This window comes from Crassostrea angulata, chromosome 1 (genome assembly GCF_025612915.1).
Source record: "Crassostrea angulata isolate pt1a10 chromosome 1, ASM2561291v2, whole genome shotgun sequence".
Lineage (NCBI taxonomy): Eukaryota > Metazoa > Mollusca > Bivalvia > Ostreida > Ostreidae > Magallana > Magallana angulata.
The window spans coordinates 49,051,325-49,066,094 of NC_069111.1; the positions used below are offsets into that span (position 1 = coordinate 49,051,325).

The window sequence follows — 14,770 nt, forward strand, 5'->3', positions numbered from 1 at the left end:
TTGAATTGATAAATGACAATTTTTTAATAAAAATTTGCATTTTAAAATGAAGCTCTAATTGCGTTGAGTAGATGATCAGATGCATAGAGGCAATTATTAGTTCTCTCCTTGTAAATTTTTCAGAGCTTAAAATCTAGTAAATGGAATTTCTTTGATCTAATGCTTCAAAACTTTCCAATACCACACACTCACAAAAAAGTGTTTCAAAGTTTCAAGTATACCTTATTAGATCGGTTAGGGCAAGTTCTAGTTTAAAGACAGTTAAAACGTTAGTAGTTGGGGTCAATTTTTAACACGGTCATTTTTGATAGGGTGCAGGTTATCCGATAAAAGGAAATAAATCAATAACTAACCTCGGGTATATATTCCAGAATAATTGGTCTCAATTTTCTTCGGTACACCCACATCGATCACCTGTACAACAATAGCCATATTTGATCAGAAAAACTTTTGACCGTCTTCGGTGTATCATTATATCTAGACAACTTAGTAGAGAATATCCTGTTTATAAAGATTTTAATTTTTTCCATCACACATCTTTAAGATAACATCTTTTGATATTTCAGTATTTGAGAAGAAGATCTTTTAAAGGCTTCCTCATTCAATTAAGATCTAACGATACCCCTTTCCATCCATTTTGGTCCCACTACCTGAGGATGCTTCCACATAAGTTACATATTTGGGGCAAAATAGTTTTTGAGAAATTTTTTCTCAAAATAAACCAATTCAAAAATGTGACTCCTTCGCCCCAGGAATTATGGTGTGAACTAATGTGAACAAACTTTAATCTATATCACCTGATAATGCTTCCACAAAAATGACAGATTTCTTGCCCGAGTATCTTTTTGAGATGAGTTTTGAATGATATTCTTATTATATTTACGTCTGTCACTCGACTGTCACTCCCCACTGTAGCCCCACCTCCTGGGGGTCATAATGTAATAAATTTGAATCTACATACCCCAGGATGCTTCCACATAAGGTAAAGCTTTTCTTGCCAAATGGTTTTAAGTTTTTTAAAATTTTCTCTTTATATTTCTTTGTTAGTTAGACCCCCATTGAAGCCAAAACCTTACCCCTGGGGACCATGTTTTGAACGAACTTGGATTGGATCCACACTACTGAAAATGCACACAAGTTTCAGCTTTCCTAACCAAAACGTTTTTGTGAAGAAAGCAAATATTTTCAACAACAAATTTACATTTTCTTTAAAAAGAACATTGCCCTTCATTTGAACAAAATTAAAAAAGGCTTTTTTCCCAAGGCTGCTTTGTGATATGTTTGGTTGAATTGTCCAAGTGGTTCTGGAGAAAAAAAAATAAAAGTGTGAAACGTTTACAACAATGACGACGTCAACAATGACGACAAACAACAGACACATTTTGATCAGAAAAGAGCTAATATTATATACATAGCTGTGCATTTTAACAAGATACTGGGATGATTAAATCAATTTGATATTTTTTTTAATTTGTTTTCAAGGAATAAAAAAGCATTGATCATGCTACAAATGACATGCTGGTATATTTTATTTCAATAGCGCTACGTTGATGTATTAAAACGTAATTTGAGTTTTGCCAAAGAAAATGTTGAAGACACAGGTTTATCGTGATAATCTATTCATTTATTGGGCAGTAATGTATTTCATTTTTAAACACTTATGTACATATGACCTTAACGGACACCTATTCCAAAATGATTTTAATTCAGCATGAGAAAGTGAAAAATGTTCTTCGTTTACTTAGAGTAAAGATCAAAATTCATTTGAAGACTGGGACTTTTGGAAAGGAATCAATTTTTAAAAATTAAGAAAAAAATAATAGCTTTTAAAAAATACTCCATGGTTATATCAATATCGTATTGTCGCTAGCAACTTCAGCAAATTCAGTCTTAAAAACGAGTTTTACTCCCAATGAATTAACGCTTTAAGAATAGGTAACAACACATGCAAGAATTTATCACATAGAAATCATAAACTGAACATGTTTACTCATATACATGTTTATTTATAAAACATCTAGATCTATTATTATTCTAGATAATGGAATTTCAAATCCTTGCGATAGAAAACATAAGCAAATATCTAGAGCAATAATACATTTTTAAACACAAATTTATGATGTCTTTATTCGAAGTACATTTAAAAACAATAGCAAACCATTAATAAAATACATAAAAAATGCCACTGCACACAGAAAATAGGACCAATGAAGACTGTGCTCTGCGTGTAGATTCGAGTCGTGGTCGCTAGTAGAGGAGCCATAAACCACTACACCGATCAGAACACAGCCTCCTAAAAAAAAGTGCATAATGATTAAACAAACAATGCAAAACCCTGTACCTAAAAAGTAAGATAAACATGGAACATCATGTGTATTTTGATTTTTATTCGAATAAAATTTCCACAAATTCCATACGAAATTTGATACAAATATTAAAAAGTTCAAATCGCCAGCTTTTTTTTTTTAAATACTCTACAATCTTATCCGGTTTTTGTAGGTATATCCTTTTTATCGTTCTAAATATTCTGGTTTTTCTAGTATTAACATCATTGAAATGTCTAACTTAATAAAAATTTTAGATTGTTACTTTAAAAAATAACACAGTATACCTTACTATTTCTTTCAATGCATGCCCTATTTCATGAGTAAAATGTATGTGTCAAATATGAATTTTTTTCTTTATCTACATCAATTTTTTTTTCAAAAATAAGTATGTATGTTGCCGTTTAAGAAACGTTGTAAAACATCATGCAAAAAGGAACGTGGAATATAGTCATTATTTTTAAATATATTAACAATTAATTTCTTCCTCGTGGCTTCGAGCAAGGCAAAATAAAAAAAGCAAATACTGTATCATCAGAGGATAATATTGTTTGTTTGTGGTTGCTACCTTTATAGCTCGTATAAATTGCCAATTACGAAACATTAGTTTCAGTTATCTCTCTTTATTTAAATATTTATATCGTATAAGCAAAGATAGTAACTCAGGCGGAAGATTGCATTTTTATTAAAAACATCTCACTTAAAACTTGTCGGTACGCAACTTTTATTCAGAAAATACAATAACATTCAAAAGTGTCAGTGTTGTGATGTAATACATCACATTAACATTTAATTTAAAGCTGCTGAGTAAGTCAAATGAGTATATAAAATAAAGTAATGATTTTAATCGATTATTCATTTCAGATATACAATAATGTGCTTTAAGATTTGGTAAACTTTTAAAAATATATAGTCTTCAAAATACCCTAACCTCAAAATAATCAAAATCTTCCAATTTCTCTGAATACGAATACATTTCACAGTATTTTTTTTTAATATATTTAATAGAGATGTAACTCAATGCATGTATCTATTTAAAATGATCATTTATTAACTTTTGACCTTTTTATATAAGAAACAGTCCAGAACAATAGGTATATATATTAAAAATTAAGTGTGCTGATTGGAAAATGCATTCAGTATATACTGAACTCATTATCTTGTATTAGTATAGAACTGAACGATCAGTATTGCATAAATACAACGTCAAATGAATACAGAGCTAATAATTTAATCGTATTTGCATTTCAACTGCGTTTCATAGTGAAAACAAACTCTATACGTCTGTTTCATTTAGCCTCATTCAGTATAAAAGCACTTATTAACATCTTTTGCTAATTTATATAAAACAAAGCTTAAATTTTTCAAAAATATGGCACGGGGTTTATTTCGCAGCATTTTTACAAATCAATTAAGCTGTTTATGGGGGAATGTTAAATACTTCTGACAGGTATTCATCAAAATCATCCGCTTTTCCCCAGTTAGAATCCAGTTAGCTAAGTAGCATTGATCATTAACCTAGTATATAGCTCATTTGATTCATTTTTTAAATTTACTATAAAATTTCCTAAAGTGGTAATTAATGATGGATTTGTTTCTCTTCAAATTCTCAGAGAGTGACCTTAGACGTTCGACGGATTGATTCCATTTGGAGTAAGGAGAGCAAAACCCTCATGAAAGAAACATGAACACTGATTCGTATATCCTGTTTATTCACCAATTTCATTGGAGATTAAATGTTAATGTGATATTTATTATGCATTAAACCTGAAAGTAATTTCGACCACACTAGAGAGAATACTAGTAAGGGATTCATCAAATAGAATGTGTAAGCATTTAACATAGCACTATACCTTTCACGGTGTAGTCAACATTGTATGTAATTTCTTGCAATTTGTTGGATTTCATACGGTTTAAAAAAACAATGACGATTTCATAGCAATTCCACAAACAATACAGGGAAAGGTACATTCTTCAAGTAAACTGTTCAGCGATTAGCATTCTACTAGATATAAAACCTACTTCTAGAGAATGTTCATTTTACTTCTCATATGAACCAGAACTATCAACAACAACCTATGCGTTAATAGTGTTAGAGACAATTAGGGTGAATCATACGACATTTTTTGGAAATGATCAAGTAATATACATGTACATATAGTCCTGTAATTGTCGTAATAAGGTGGCGATATTTGTTTAAAAAAAGGTACAAACAACAATAACGGTTCCAAAATATGCATGTGAAATGAAGATATAAAACAAAACTGCTAATTTCCAATGTTGTGTTTTGTTTGTCTCTTCTTATGCTAAGAAATGCACTTGAAGGTTACAAAATTGTGCTAATTAGAGAAACTTTGTCAAATTATCTAATCTTTTTACTATGATCTGAAGGCCATAGGAAAGAAACCTTCAGAGGTATTTTTGTAAACATATTTAATGTTTTATTGGACAACAATATTGCTAAATTTTGAAATATTCATTACAGATTTTTTCTAAATGAACCTTACATTGTCTGTATTACAATCTGTTGCCAATCCTAGTAAATCATAGACATAGTATGGTTTTATTAAAGATACCTCTTCCCTCGAGAGAGAAAATGTTACAAACAATATTAATACATGTAATATAATAATATTGTTATATATATGTAGACTATACCAGTAAGTCATTAACACCGAATAATTTTTATAAATGAAGCCGTTTCCATGATAATAAAAAAATGAATGACAATATGTATATGTTAAATTCTACCAGAAAACCAAACTGAAGTGTCACTGCCGGACTGCAGATAAATTCAACCAAACAATCAATGACTACTTGAAGGAAAAATCATGATTTTAAAAACAAAGTTTACTGCATACATTGTAAGATTGATGTTATATTTACCTGTTGAGATGCTGATCAAAAGCGTTCCAATATGTACAAAATCATGTGACGCTACCTCTCGTATGAACAAGCATAACAGCGTGAGTGACAAGGTTCCACAACCCAAGAAAAGTCCTATTGTAACGAATACTCTTGTGACCACGATAGCATCTATAAAAATATCAAAATATGATGAGATTTTACATTGTTGTAGCAATTAAAAATACGAGACACCTATAGCTAGGATTGTGTTTGATTAGGTGATGGAGTGGTGTTGGGGTTATGACGGAACAAGTAATTATTATATTGCATGCAGTAATAAATATAATATAAGTTTACACAATTTGTCTTCGCCTGGTTAATTTTTAAAGGGTCAAATATCAAAGTATTGATTATCATTGTATGACCTTGATACTGTATTTTTGCTGAATGTAGTGCATCGTATCATTCTTATTTTCTTGATAAGGCTTAGTAAATCACTACTTTTCTACATTCATCTTTCACATTGAAGAATATCTACAGGAATTTGCACTAAAATCATATACCTGCAATTCATTTCATTGGATTCAATCTTACGGTTTTATTTGCATGCAAATTTTCTAATTACTCCTTGTCTTGATAGAACGACCACGCTTTTATTCTGCTCTGAATCCCAGGACTATTGCCTAATTTGATACGTTTTTGTCTACTGCCATTGCCATTGTTACATCAAGCACCGCATAGAAAATTTGAAATCAATAAGATAAAGTATAAGGATGGCGTATTTCATCAGCGATTTCCCTCCATTACTGATAAAGAAAGCCTCCTTTGTCTTGATTTCAAGGGCAAGTGTGTATTTAAGATTTCTAGACTCCAGATTTCGATTGCTTCCTTGGGATTTTTATGAAGTCGTTAATGTTATTGTGAAAGTCTGTTTCGTCTTTTATTTGTTTTCTCTCGTCTCACTAGACCTATTCACATTCCGTTCAGTAGAAGGAAAGCATTTTTTAGACATGAGATATACTATATTTCATCTTTTATCTATATTTAATAAATGTCTTGCAAATCTTATAGGAAATTTTTTACCGTCAAAATATCGGGCTATTGATGAAATAAGGCAGTTTTACACCCTGGATGCAATAATCAAGCATGAATCATTCACACATTTTAATAGTGTAATTGTACTCATGAAGTATCACGGAAATGCATTGAGTAAACAATAAATAAATTAAAAATTACGATAAATGTAAGAAATCAGCTTAAAATTTTCCACTGAGATGTCAAATTCTGTGCTGCATCTTATATAATGATTTCATTAAAACAATGAATCATTTATAAAATAACACTTTTTGCGTGGACCCTGAGGTCCACGCAGAAAATATATAAGCGAGGTTAAACCGGATGCTATGGGGAAAATTCAGCCTGCGCATGAGCTAGCCTGGTTCCTGTGCGTAATGGAATGAGAGTACCAATGCACCGGATGTTGACATCAGAGAAGTGTTAATACAAGATTGAGCCGAGCAGAAAAAGGTAGGGCTTAGGTGATTGGCTGAATGAGTTGTTGAAATAATGATCATTTTAAGGTAAAATTATCAGTGTTTAAATTAAATGATGAAATGAGGAAGTACTGCAGAGAGTAAAGAAATTAGAGGGGTTAAAGTGGGAGGTGGGTGTCATTTTAGAGACTTGGGTTAATTTGCTGCGGATCACTGTAAGTTGTAAACAAGTTCAATTTTGACCTATAAACGCCATGGGACCATATATATTTCTTGTGATTTTGTGTCAGTGCTTGGAATGAACTTTCAGAATTTACCAAGGATATGTCTGTAAGTAATATAGCAAAGTAGCTAGGGGTGTTTAGGTTAACATTGAGTTCTATGGGAAATTAATTGGTACTCTTTTTCCGGGTAGCTCAGGGAACCAGGCTAGCACACGTTTATCTGAATCGGGGTCGGGATTCCGTGCCATATGCACACATAAGTTCAAAGGCGCTGTAATTGTTAAGTTGTCGGTAAACAGTACAGAAACAAAGTATTCCTTTTAAAGAAATGATTGGCATGTGATATGAACTATCGGTATTATGAAATAAGTTAATGTTATGCCGACAATATGCATCAAATAGCATAATTTGCAATGTTTTGTTGTTTTACGAATACACATGTAACTTACTCTACTTTTATAGTAGGCGAGGCTAGAGAGCTTCCCGATTAAATTTTTTAAGCATTTAAGTATGATTGAATAATTATGTCATTGTATAAAAGTTTAAATCTCAAGAAAAATGCTTCAAAATATGAAATTTTTAATTTACGCAAAGCTGTCACTGCATAGTTAACAAAGTAGTGCGAATCGTAATGTGTGTGCAAATAGTAGAACTCACCAAATGCCTGATATTATACATGCAAGCTTCATTCATAGATAAATCATAATTATTTTAGAAGTATGAATCCTTTAAATTCTGAGATAAAAAGTCAGGGATATACATACATGTATACGTAATGCAACGTACAAATTAAGTGGTTAAAAGCAGAGGGCTAGAGTCGGTGGAATCTCTGATAATCGTAAGGCTTTCACGTTTTCGTGGAAACACATGCAAATGGTCCACGTATTGTAGTCCTTTTTTAAAGGACAGCAACTTGTTTAACTTTTTATACGCCCAGTCAGAAATGTATTTTAAGAAGATTCGAATAAAATGGGATATAAATCGATGTATTGTATCATCAAAGAAAATGTGATGAAAGACTAGATTTTAAGTATGCGCTAACAATTTATTGTTACACTACTAGTGTCTTTAAAACTAAACAAAAATATCCTACAAAAAGAGCAGCTGTTTGGCTTAAGCGTAATGTAGAGAGGGGCCAGTATCTTAGTTTTGTCATATAATAATTCTTTAAAACAATTAATAAAATATCTGCAGTGATAACACTAAGCCTTTTAGCAATAAAGATAAATTTTGATGGATATTTTGTGTCAAAGATACTATTCTATCCATTATGAATATTCCTGTAGTATGTTCATGACTCGTTTTGGTGTGTAATTGAACTGCTGGCTGTCTAATGGATCCTTAATTTACACTTTCCGACGATGGAAACATGCAATCTGGACATTCATCAAAGCGATGATGTGATTGTGTCTGTTTCCTCGTTTTGCAGAAGGATTTAGATCTTAAATATTACTGAAGTACATATATGGACTGCAACGTTACTGCTGGGTGTCACACAATGGTATATATTTACATTCTACTGTGTGTTTCCATTAAATTCCGTGACGTTTAAATGCCTCTAAATGCAACACCTATTCACTGCGTATGAATTTACAAGTAATTTACATAAGTAGTTCTCAAACAGTGATTTCTATGTTATTTGTTAAAAAATGTATTTCATGAATGTTGTAAAAACACCATGTTTTATAATTATTCAACAAAAAAGTTGACTTTATTGTTTAAAGCACCATTTCAAGAGTTATTTATCATGGATTATATTTTCATGCTCGTCGATCTCATCTCAACAGTCTATGTGAAAACCAGTTTAAACCGGTTTTACAAAACAGCTGTTCCTGCTGTTACTTATTCACTCCCTCCGTGATCTGCACTTTATATCGATTTATTTAAGTAAACAATTGATTTCTTCAGTAAGGGAATGTAAATATAAGCATTAAATGATTCAATTTTGACGTCGTCGTGTCAATAACTGCCGTCAGGTGAGCAGATAAATTATCATAACGCGCTAACGCGCGTTATTCAATTTGTCTGCTCACCTGACGGCAGTTATTGACACGACGACGTCAAAAATGAATCATTCAATGCTATAATAACTACAACGATAGCATTTCTAGATGTCGAATTAAGTATTAATCTTCAAGAAACTCCTAGAAGATTTCGGTCGATTTTTGTGCAAAATGTATGCAGTGGTTTTTGGGGGTTTGCCTTATTTGAGAAAAACACTGTATGATAATTGGTTCTCATTGAGATATTTAGATAACGATCCTTCACGAAATTTCTACATCAATGGCGTTTTTCTCATTAATTCTCTTAAAAACTGAAAGTGGTAGTAAAGCATTCATTTGATTTAATATTGATAAAACTTTTCAAAAGGGTGTTGTTTTCTCAGGGTTTGAGTTTTCAAATTCGGATTGCTAGAGAGTTCAATTTTATGAGTAAAAGTTGTTCTAAACACTAAAAGTATTTATGAAATGAATTATAATTGACAAAACATTTGATATTTTTACTATTTTATGGAATTAGTCTCAAACAAAAATAGCCTTTTAGCCAAACAGAGGATATTCGGACTAAATTTTGTAGATTTTTGTTTTCCGCTAAAATAATTTTGGGCACAATTCTAAAATTAAAATTTAACATTTTATATTGAGTATATATAATTTTGCATATTTTTTGTTGTTTTTACCTTACTTATTCATTAAAGTAATCTTATGGCACGACTTGTAAAAATATTGAAAAATGCTTAAAAACGATAAGACACCATCTCTCAAAATTTTTATCATTGTCCTCATATAAATTTTATACCAACAGAATAAGGTCAATATACGTAGTTCAATACTATAAATGTTTTTGTATTATCATCATTCTATTTTTTGTAAAATTGGATCAAAAATGGGTAGGGATTTAAAAACTGAGAGAGGAAATTGGGACTGGAATATTTTTTAAAATTGTTGCTGACATCTTAATGCTTGATATCTATTTAGTGCCACTACCATTCATAAACTCTTTTTTATTTTTTAAAGTGTTTTATTATTTGTAATATCTTTACAATTAAAAAAAAATTTAATCGTAGTGTCAAATTTTATGGGATTTTTCTTGATTTTTCAAAACATATTCAATGGCCATTAACTCAAAAAGTAGGTCATTGACCTACTTTTTTTAAAGTGAAAAATAACACATCAATCAAAGGTCTATAACATACAATAGATGGTTTTTCATTATCATCAGTGGATTTTGTTTTCATTCTGAGTAAACGTCACCCTCAATTGAAATTCTACAAGGTCCGGCGTTCTCTGATTTGTCAGTGAGGTAACATGTTACAAAAAGTTTGATGATTATCATATGATTATATAATAATCATAAAACTTTTTGGAACATTAGACTATTATAATGAATTACCTGTTTTATACATCAAAATTATCCTTTGGTGGTTCCTGCAAATATGGTGGCAGCAGGTCCTTCAAGAAACCTTCCCCACCCATAGTAAACCTCACATGTACGATAATAACGTAAACATTTATTCTTTATTATCTAAACAATAAAACGCTTTCTTTAAAAAATACATAACCCGCGTCAATTTTTTTCTGCTATGATCGCTACCTTCCTATCCCGCACGAATCATCAAGGAAAGCGTTTCATTGTTTATTATATAAACATCTTTTTTTTAACAAATTAATAAATTGACAATAAAAAGAGAGTAATATTAACTTAACCACTGTTAATGAACACCAATACGTTAGCTTAAAGAAAAGCCAAATCGTCTCCTATGGGAATTTGACTCTGATATCATAATGATTATTTCGTGCAGTCCGTGATTTTTCGTCGGTCGCTGTACGTTTCGACCAATCGATAAACGAAGCGTGTAGATTTCTATAGAGCTATGAATTAATTAAAAGTTTCCGTAAGAAATAGAGGGAATCATACTCAGTAGATGTAAATATTTATTATTGAACACTATTAAGGGGGATGTACGGCCATCTTGTACACAGTCATGTAAACATTTCTTAAACTGGCTTGTTTATGACAAAACCTGACCAAAACTGTTGTCAAAAAATACTAAAGCAATAAACATACGGATTTACGTGTTGCTTTGTACGCAAATTGTTTACACAAATATTTAACAATGCCTTTCTTGATCACTTAGCTTGATAAAAGTTCAGTATAAGTCTTCAGCTTCGCAGTGATTACAAAAGGCATTGTTCTGTTTGTATGCGCAATTTACCTACAAAACAACATATAAAACCTCATATTTATTGCGTTTTTCATCTTTTAACAACAGTTTTGGTCAGTGTTTGGCAGAAACAATCAGTTCAAGAAATGTATACATTTTTTTCCTTAATTTTTGGCCATACATCCCCTCAAAAAACAAGACAATCATTATTTGTTAGTAATATAAAATCTTAAAAACGTCTAAAATAAAAAAAAAGATGAATCAATCAAACTAAAAAACTTATACGCATTTTGAACTTTTTTTAAGACGCATTGGTGCATGTTTTCCTTCGTTTATCAAGCGGAGTTTGGAATTTCAATGAATAACAACCTTTTACCGGATGTCATTTTATCTATCAAGAAGCCATTAAATAATGAAATCTCCTATGTGGTTTTGGGCCTTTTTTATTGACATTTTTTCTTTTCTCATTGACTTCTATAATCCTGTAATTCTGGGTGGCATCCAATTTAAGTTTGCCTGAAATTATAGCACTGTTTTCGGCAAGCCCAGAATACGACTGTGATCCGCTGCGGCTTATATACTTAAGTAAATACATTTTGAAATAACGTTATTATACATAGTTATTAAACTATCTCATGAAGATATACAGTTTAATTACTGTATGACGTAATTCAAAATTGACTGAATTCCAGGGGCAGAGAGACTCACTGAGAAAGACAAAATCGCGAGTTAGTCTTGATTTACGATACATCACCTTATCATGGCCCCTCAATGTGTTGTAAAGTGGAAATCATTGTAAATATCAAAACCAGAGAAAGGTTGTAATATATCAACACTACCTCTACGACAAGCAGTGCGGAATGTAAGAGGGGTGCTTAAACCCCTTGCGATTATCTCAAGAATCGGTTTGTTTTGATTTATTCATGGCTTTTGGGGGTTTAATTAATCAAGAGGAGACTATCAAACGTGTGGATCAAAAATCGATGCCCTTTGTTGCAAACAGTTTTAACCTCGAATCTCATCCTTTATTCAGAACTTATAAAACGTATTGCAATACATAAAAGTAATACAACGTGAATGTTTATTTTTTTTTTAGTAAATTCATACATTCTTCAACCTTTTATTATTATAAAAATTGAAGTGAAAATGACAGAATATTAAACTAGCCTGCAATATTAATTGGTGCAGCGTTAAAAACATTACATTGATATGAATTGATGAAAAAAAATAGTAAAACCAGCGTGCACAATAGAAGAGCTATCAGTAATTGTTATGCTCCATTGCTATTGAGAAACATTCATTACGATTTTTACTTCATCTGCAATGATTTATTATATTATCTATCCCTCTTCAACATAATAACATAATTCTTGGCAAATATTTACATGCTGGCATATGAGAACTTTTTATTTGCTATCATCTTATCATTAAACAATGCCATTATGATTAGAAGCACTTAATAAGCAATCTCGCCAATTTCTGTTTTTCCCGTGCAATGCAGGTCCCGTGCTGTTTTAGAACTGTTGTTTTCGTATTCTGTACATATTAAACATGACACTAAACCTCTCACTGCCAGCTTCCGTTTGCTGATTACAGAAACACGTAGTTTCTCTTCTCCAGGCGGCACTCCACTCTACTAGAGGAGTATAATATGAGTTGCAAAGAGTCATGCAGGGTAGTGAATTATCGAAATTGATTTGAAATCGAGGAAAATGAAACATCGAATAACTGTTTAATACTAAAAGCGATAATTTTTTCACCAGAAGCGATTTGATTTCTTGTTTCTTTTATCTTTTTTTGGAAAATATATTTTTGATGCATCTGGTTTGAACATATTTAATTGTATATATGATATACAAAGGGTCCGAACACAAGTTCTTGCAACTTACTAGGTTCTCACCCTAATGCGTCTATTGAAGGTCAATAGGTTAACGTTCTTAACACTGTTCAAACTAGAATTCTTTTCCGTGTGTAAACATACAGCGATCAATGCCTGTAGACAGAGCTAATTAAGCTATTTTGACAACAGCGATAATAAGATAATGGGAAAGGGGATACTTTTTACCATATCAGATCATTCAGACAACCTTGTCAGTATCAGTCATGGTCACAGTAATTGTGGGCCATTTTCGTCTTTTTTCTCTTCGTTTTAAAATTGTAGGACTTAACACAATGTGTTCCTTATAATGACTTGTGTTTTTGACGTTTGATATATATACTAGACGATTATGATTATGTTGTTATCAACAAAGAATCTTTCTTTTCAAAAGAGTGTTATGTATATATAAAACGCACATTGGGTATTTGGAGCAAGGCTAAATTGCTGAAATTTTGCTCTGACTTTGATGCATCGTTCATGAAGCATATTCTACACACACATCGTTATAACCTGCATGCAACACAGGAGTTGTAAAGTTATAGTTAAGTCTATATATTACTTGCTATATCTTAACAATTGAAAAATAGCGACAATATTAATTGATCATTAGAATGTGAAAAAAAATTAACCCCACAATGCATATGAATCTGCATTGTCTTGCAATGAATGCTCTTTGAGGCAATAATAAAAGGCATACATTTTGACTTTCAACAACCACAGGTAAGTTACCTTCTAGCGGAAACACTGCCGACTCACACCTTGCATTGTTGGACAAACATGAAAAACAGTTCCAGAGACCACAATAGGTATTTTCTACGTGGGGGTAGATCTTCAGTAATGGTACTGGACTTTCAATCACTCGCCAGTTGGAGGAAGCGAAAGAAACAAGATGGTTAACAAATCCCAGAAATGCAGGAATCAAACTCAGTTTCAAGAAGATACTGGAGGACTTGAATGTTTCATTAAACATGGTTGTTCTAGGGTTAAGTTTCCTTTCGATTCACATACACAGTTTCGTAGCAAAGACTCACAAATAAAATACTAACACTACATAGTGCTAAACTGTACGCTTCGCATCTCCATAACAACACTGAATGCGTTAAGCGCCTTAGACGTAATTGACCCGATATTAATAGCTGAGCATAGATTCTAGCGCGATTCGCTCCTCTATTGTATACCCCTACACAGCCTTCAAAAACAGATAGGAATAAATCTGCAAATATAACGACGCTGCTAGAAATATAGCAAGTGAATACAACTCCATACAATTGTAATGTAAAGCCTCTCTTTTTTGTTAAAAAAAATCCTTCCTCGATAGATTCAGTGTAAACATTTATAGATATAGTCAATATGTCAATATGAATGCATTAAACTAATTTCTTGAATCAATAACTATGACAAAGATACGCATCTTTATAACTTTGTTATAGCTTTTGATCTTGAAAGATTCAGATCAAAATTGGTTCGATGGATTGAACGCACCCATTGTTTTATTGAAGAAGAGAATGATCTCGGACCAAGAGAGAATGTAATGAGGTAAACTTTATTGATTCTGTCAAAGTGGTTTTTATCTTGGACATGCAAAGGTTCAATTAGCTGTGAAGGAATGTTAATCATTCCGATAGTTTATATTGACAATGCATACCAGTGTGTTCATTCTATGGATCGACTAATGCATGATACTGACAGATCGACGCACTTTATGTGCATTCATTTCACGTTTCACAAAATTCCAATACAATTTATAGTCAAGGAAATCAAATTACACGTAATCGATGATTCAATAAATTTGGAAGTTCGGTTTGAATTTGTTTTGTATTACTGTGAGTACATGAAAG

General features: G+C 31.8%; 1 protein-coding gene across 1 annotated transcript; it reads right to left on the reverse strand.

The window, feature by feature from the left end:
- Window positions 1-1,975: 1,975 nt before the first annotated feature.
- LOC128175155 (uncharacterized) lies at window positions 1,976-14,239 on the reverse strand. The gene is made up of 3 exons (XM_052840621.1): window positions 13,662-14,239; window positions 5,211-5,360; window positions 1,976-2,293 (listed from the first exon to the last, which is right to left on the reverse strand). The coding sequence occupies exons 1-3, from the start codon at window positions 13,900-13,902 to the stop codon at window positions 2,115-2,117; spliced, it is 570 nt and encodes a 189-aa protein (XP_052696581.1). The 5' UTR covers window positions 13,903-14,239; the 3' UTR covers window positions 1,976-2,114.
- Window positions 14,240-14,770: the final 531 nt, after the last annotated feature.

What these genes read in the sequence shown, in the direction of transcription:
- LOC128175155 (XM_052840621.1), bottom strand. Translation starts at nt 13,902, where the DNA reads ATGTTTAATGAAACATTCAAGTCCTCCAGTATCTTCTTGAAACTGAGT. An exon ending in GGCAGTGTTTCCGCTAGAAG is followed by an intron (nt 5,361 to 13,661) that starts GTAACTTACCTG and finishes ATATTTTTATAG; the next exon opens with ATGCTATCGTGGTCACAAGA. An exon ending in TTTGATCAGCATCTCAACAG is followed by an intron (nt 2,294 to 5,210) that starts GTAAATATAACA and finishes ACTTTTTTTTAG; the next exon opens with GAGGCTGTGTTCTGATCGGT.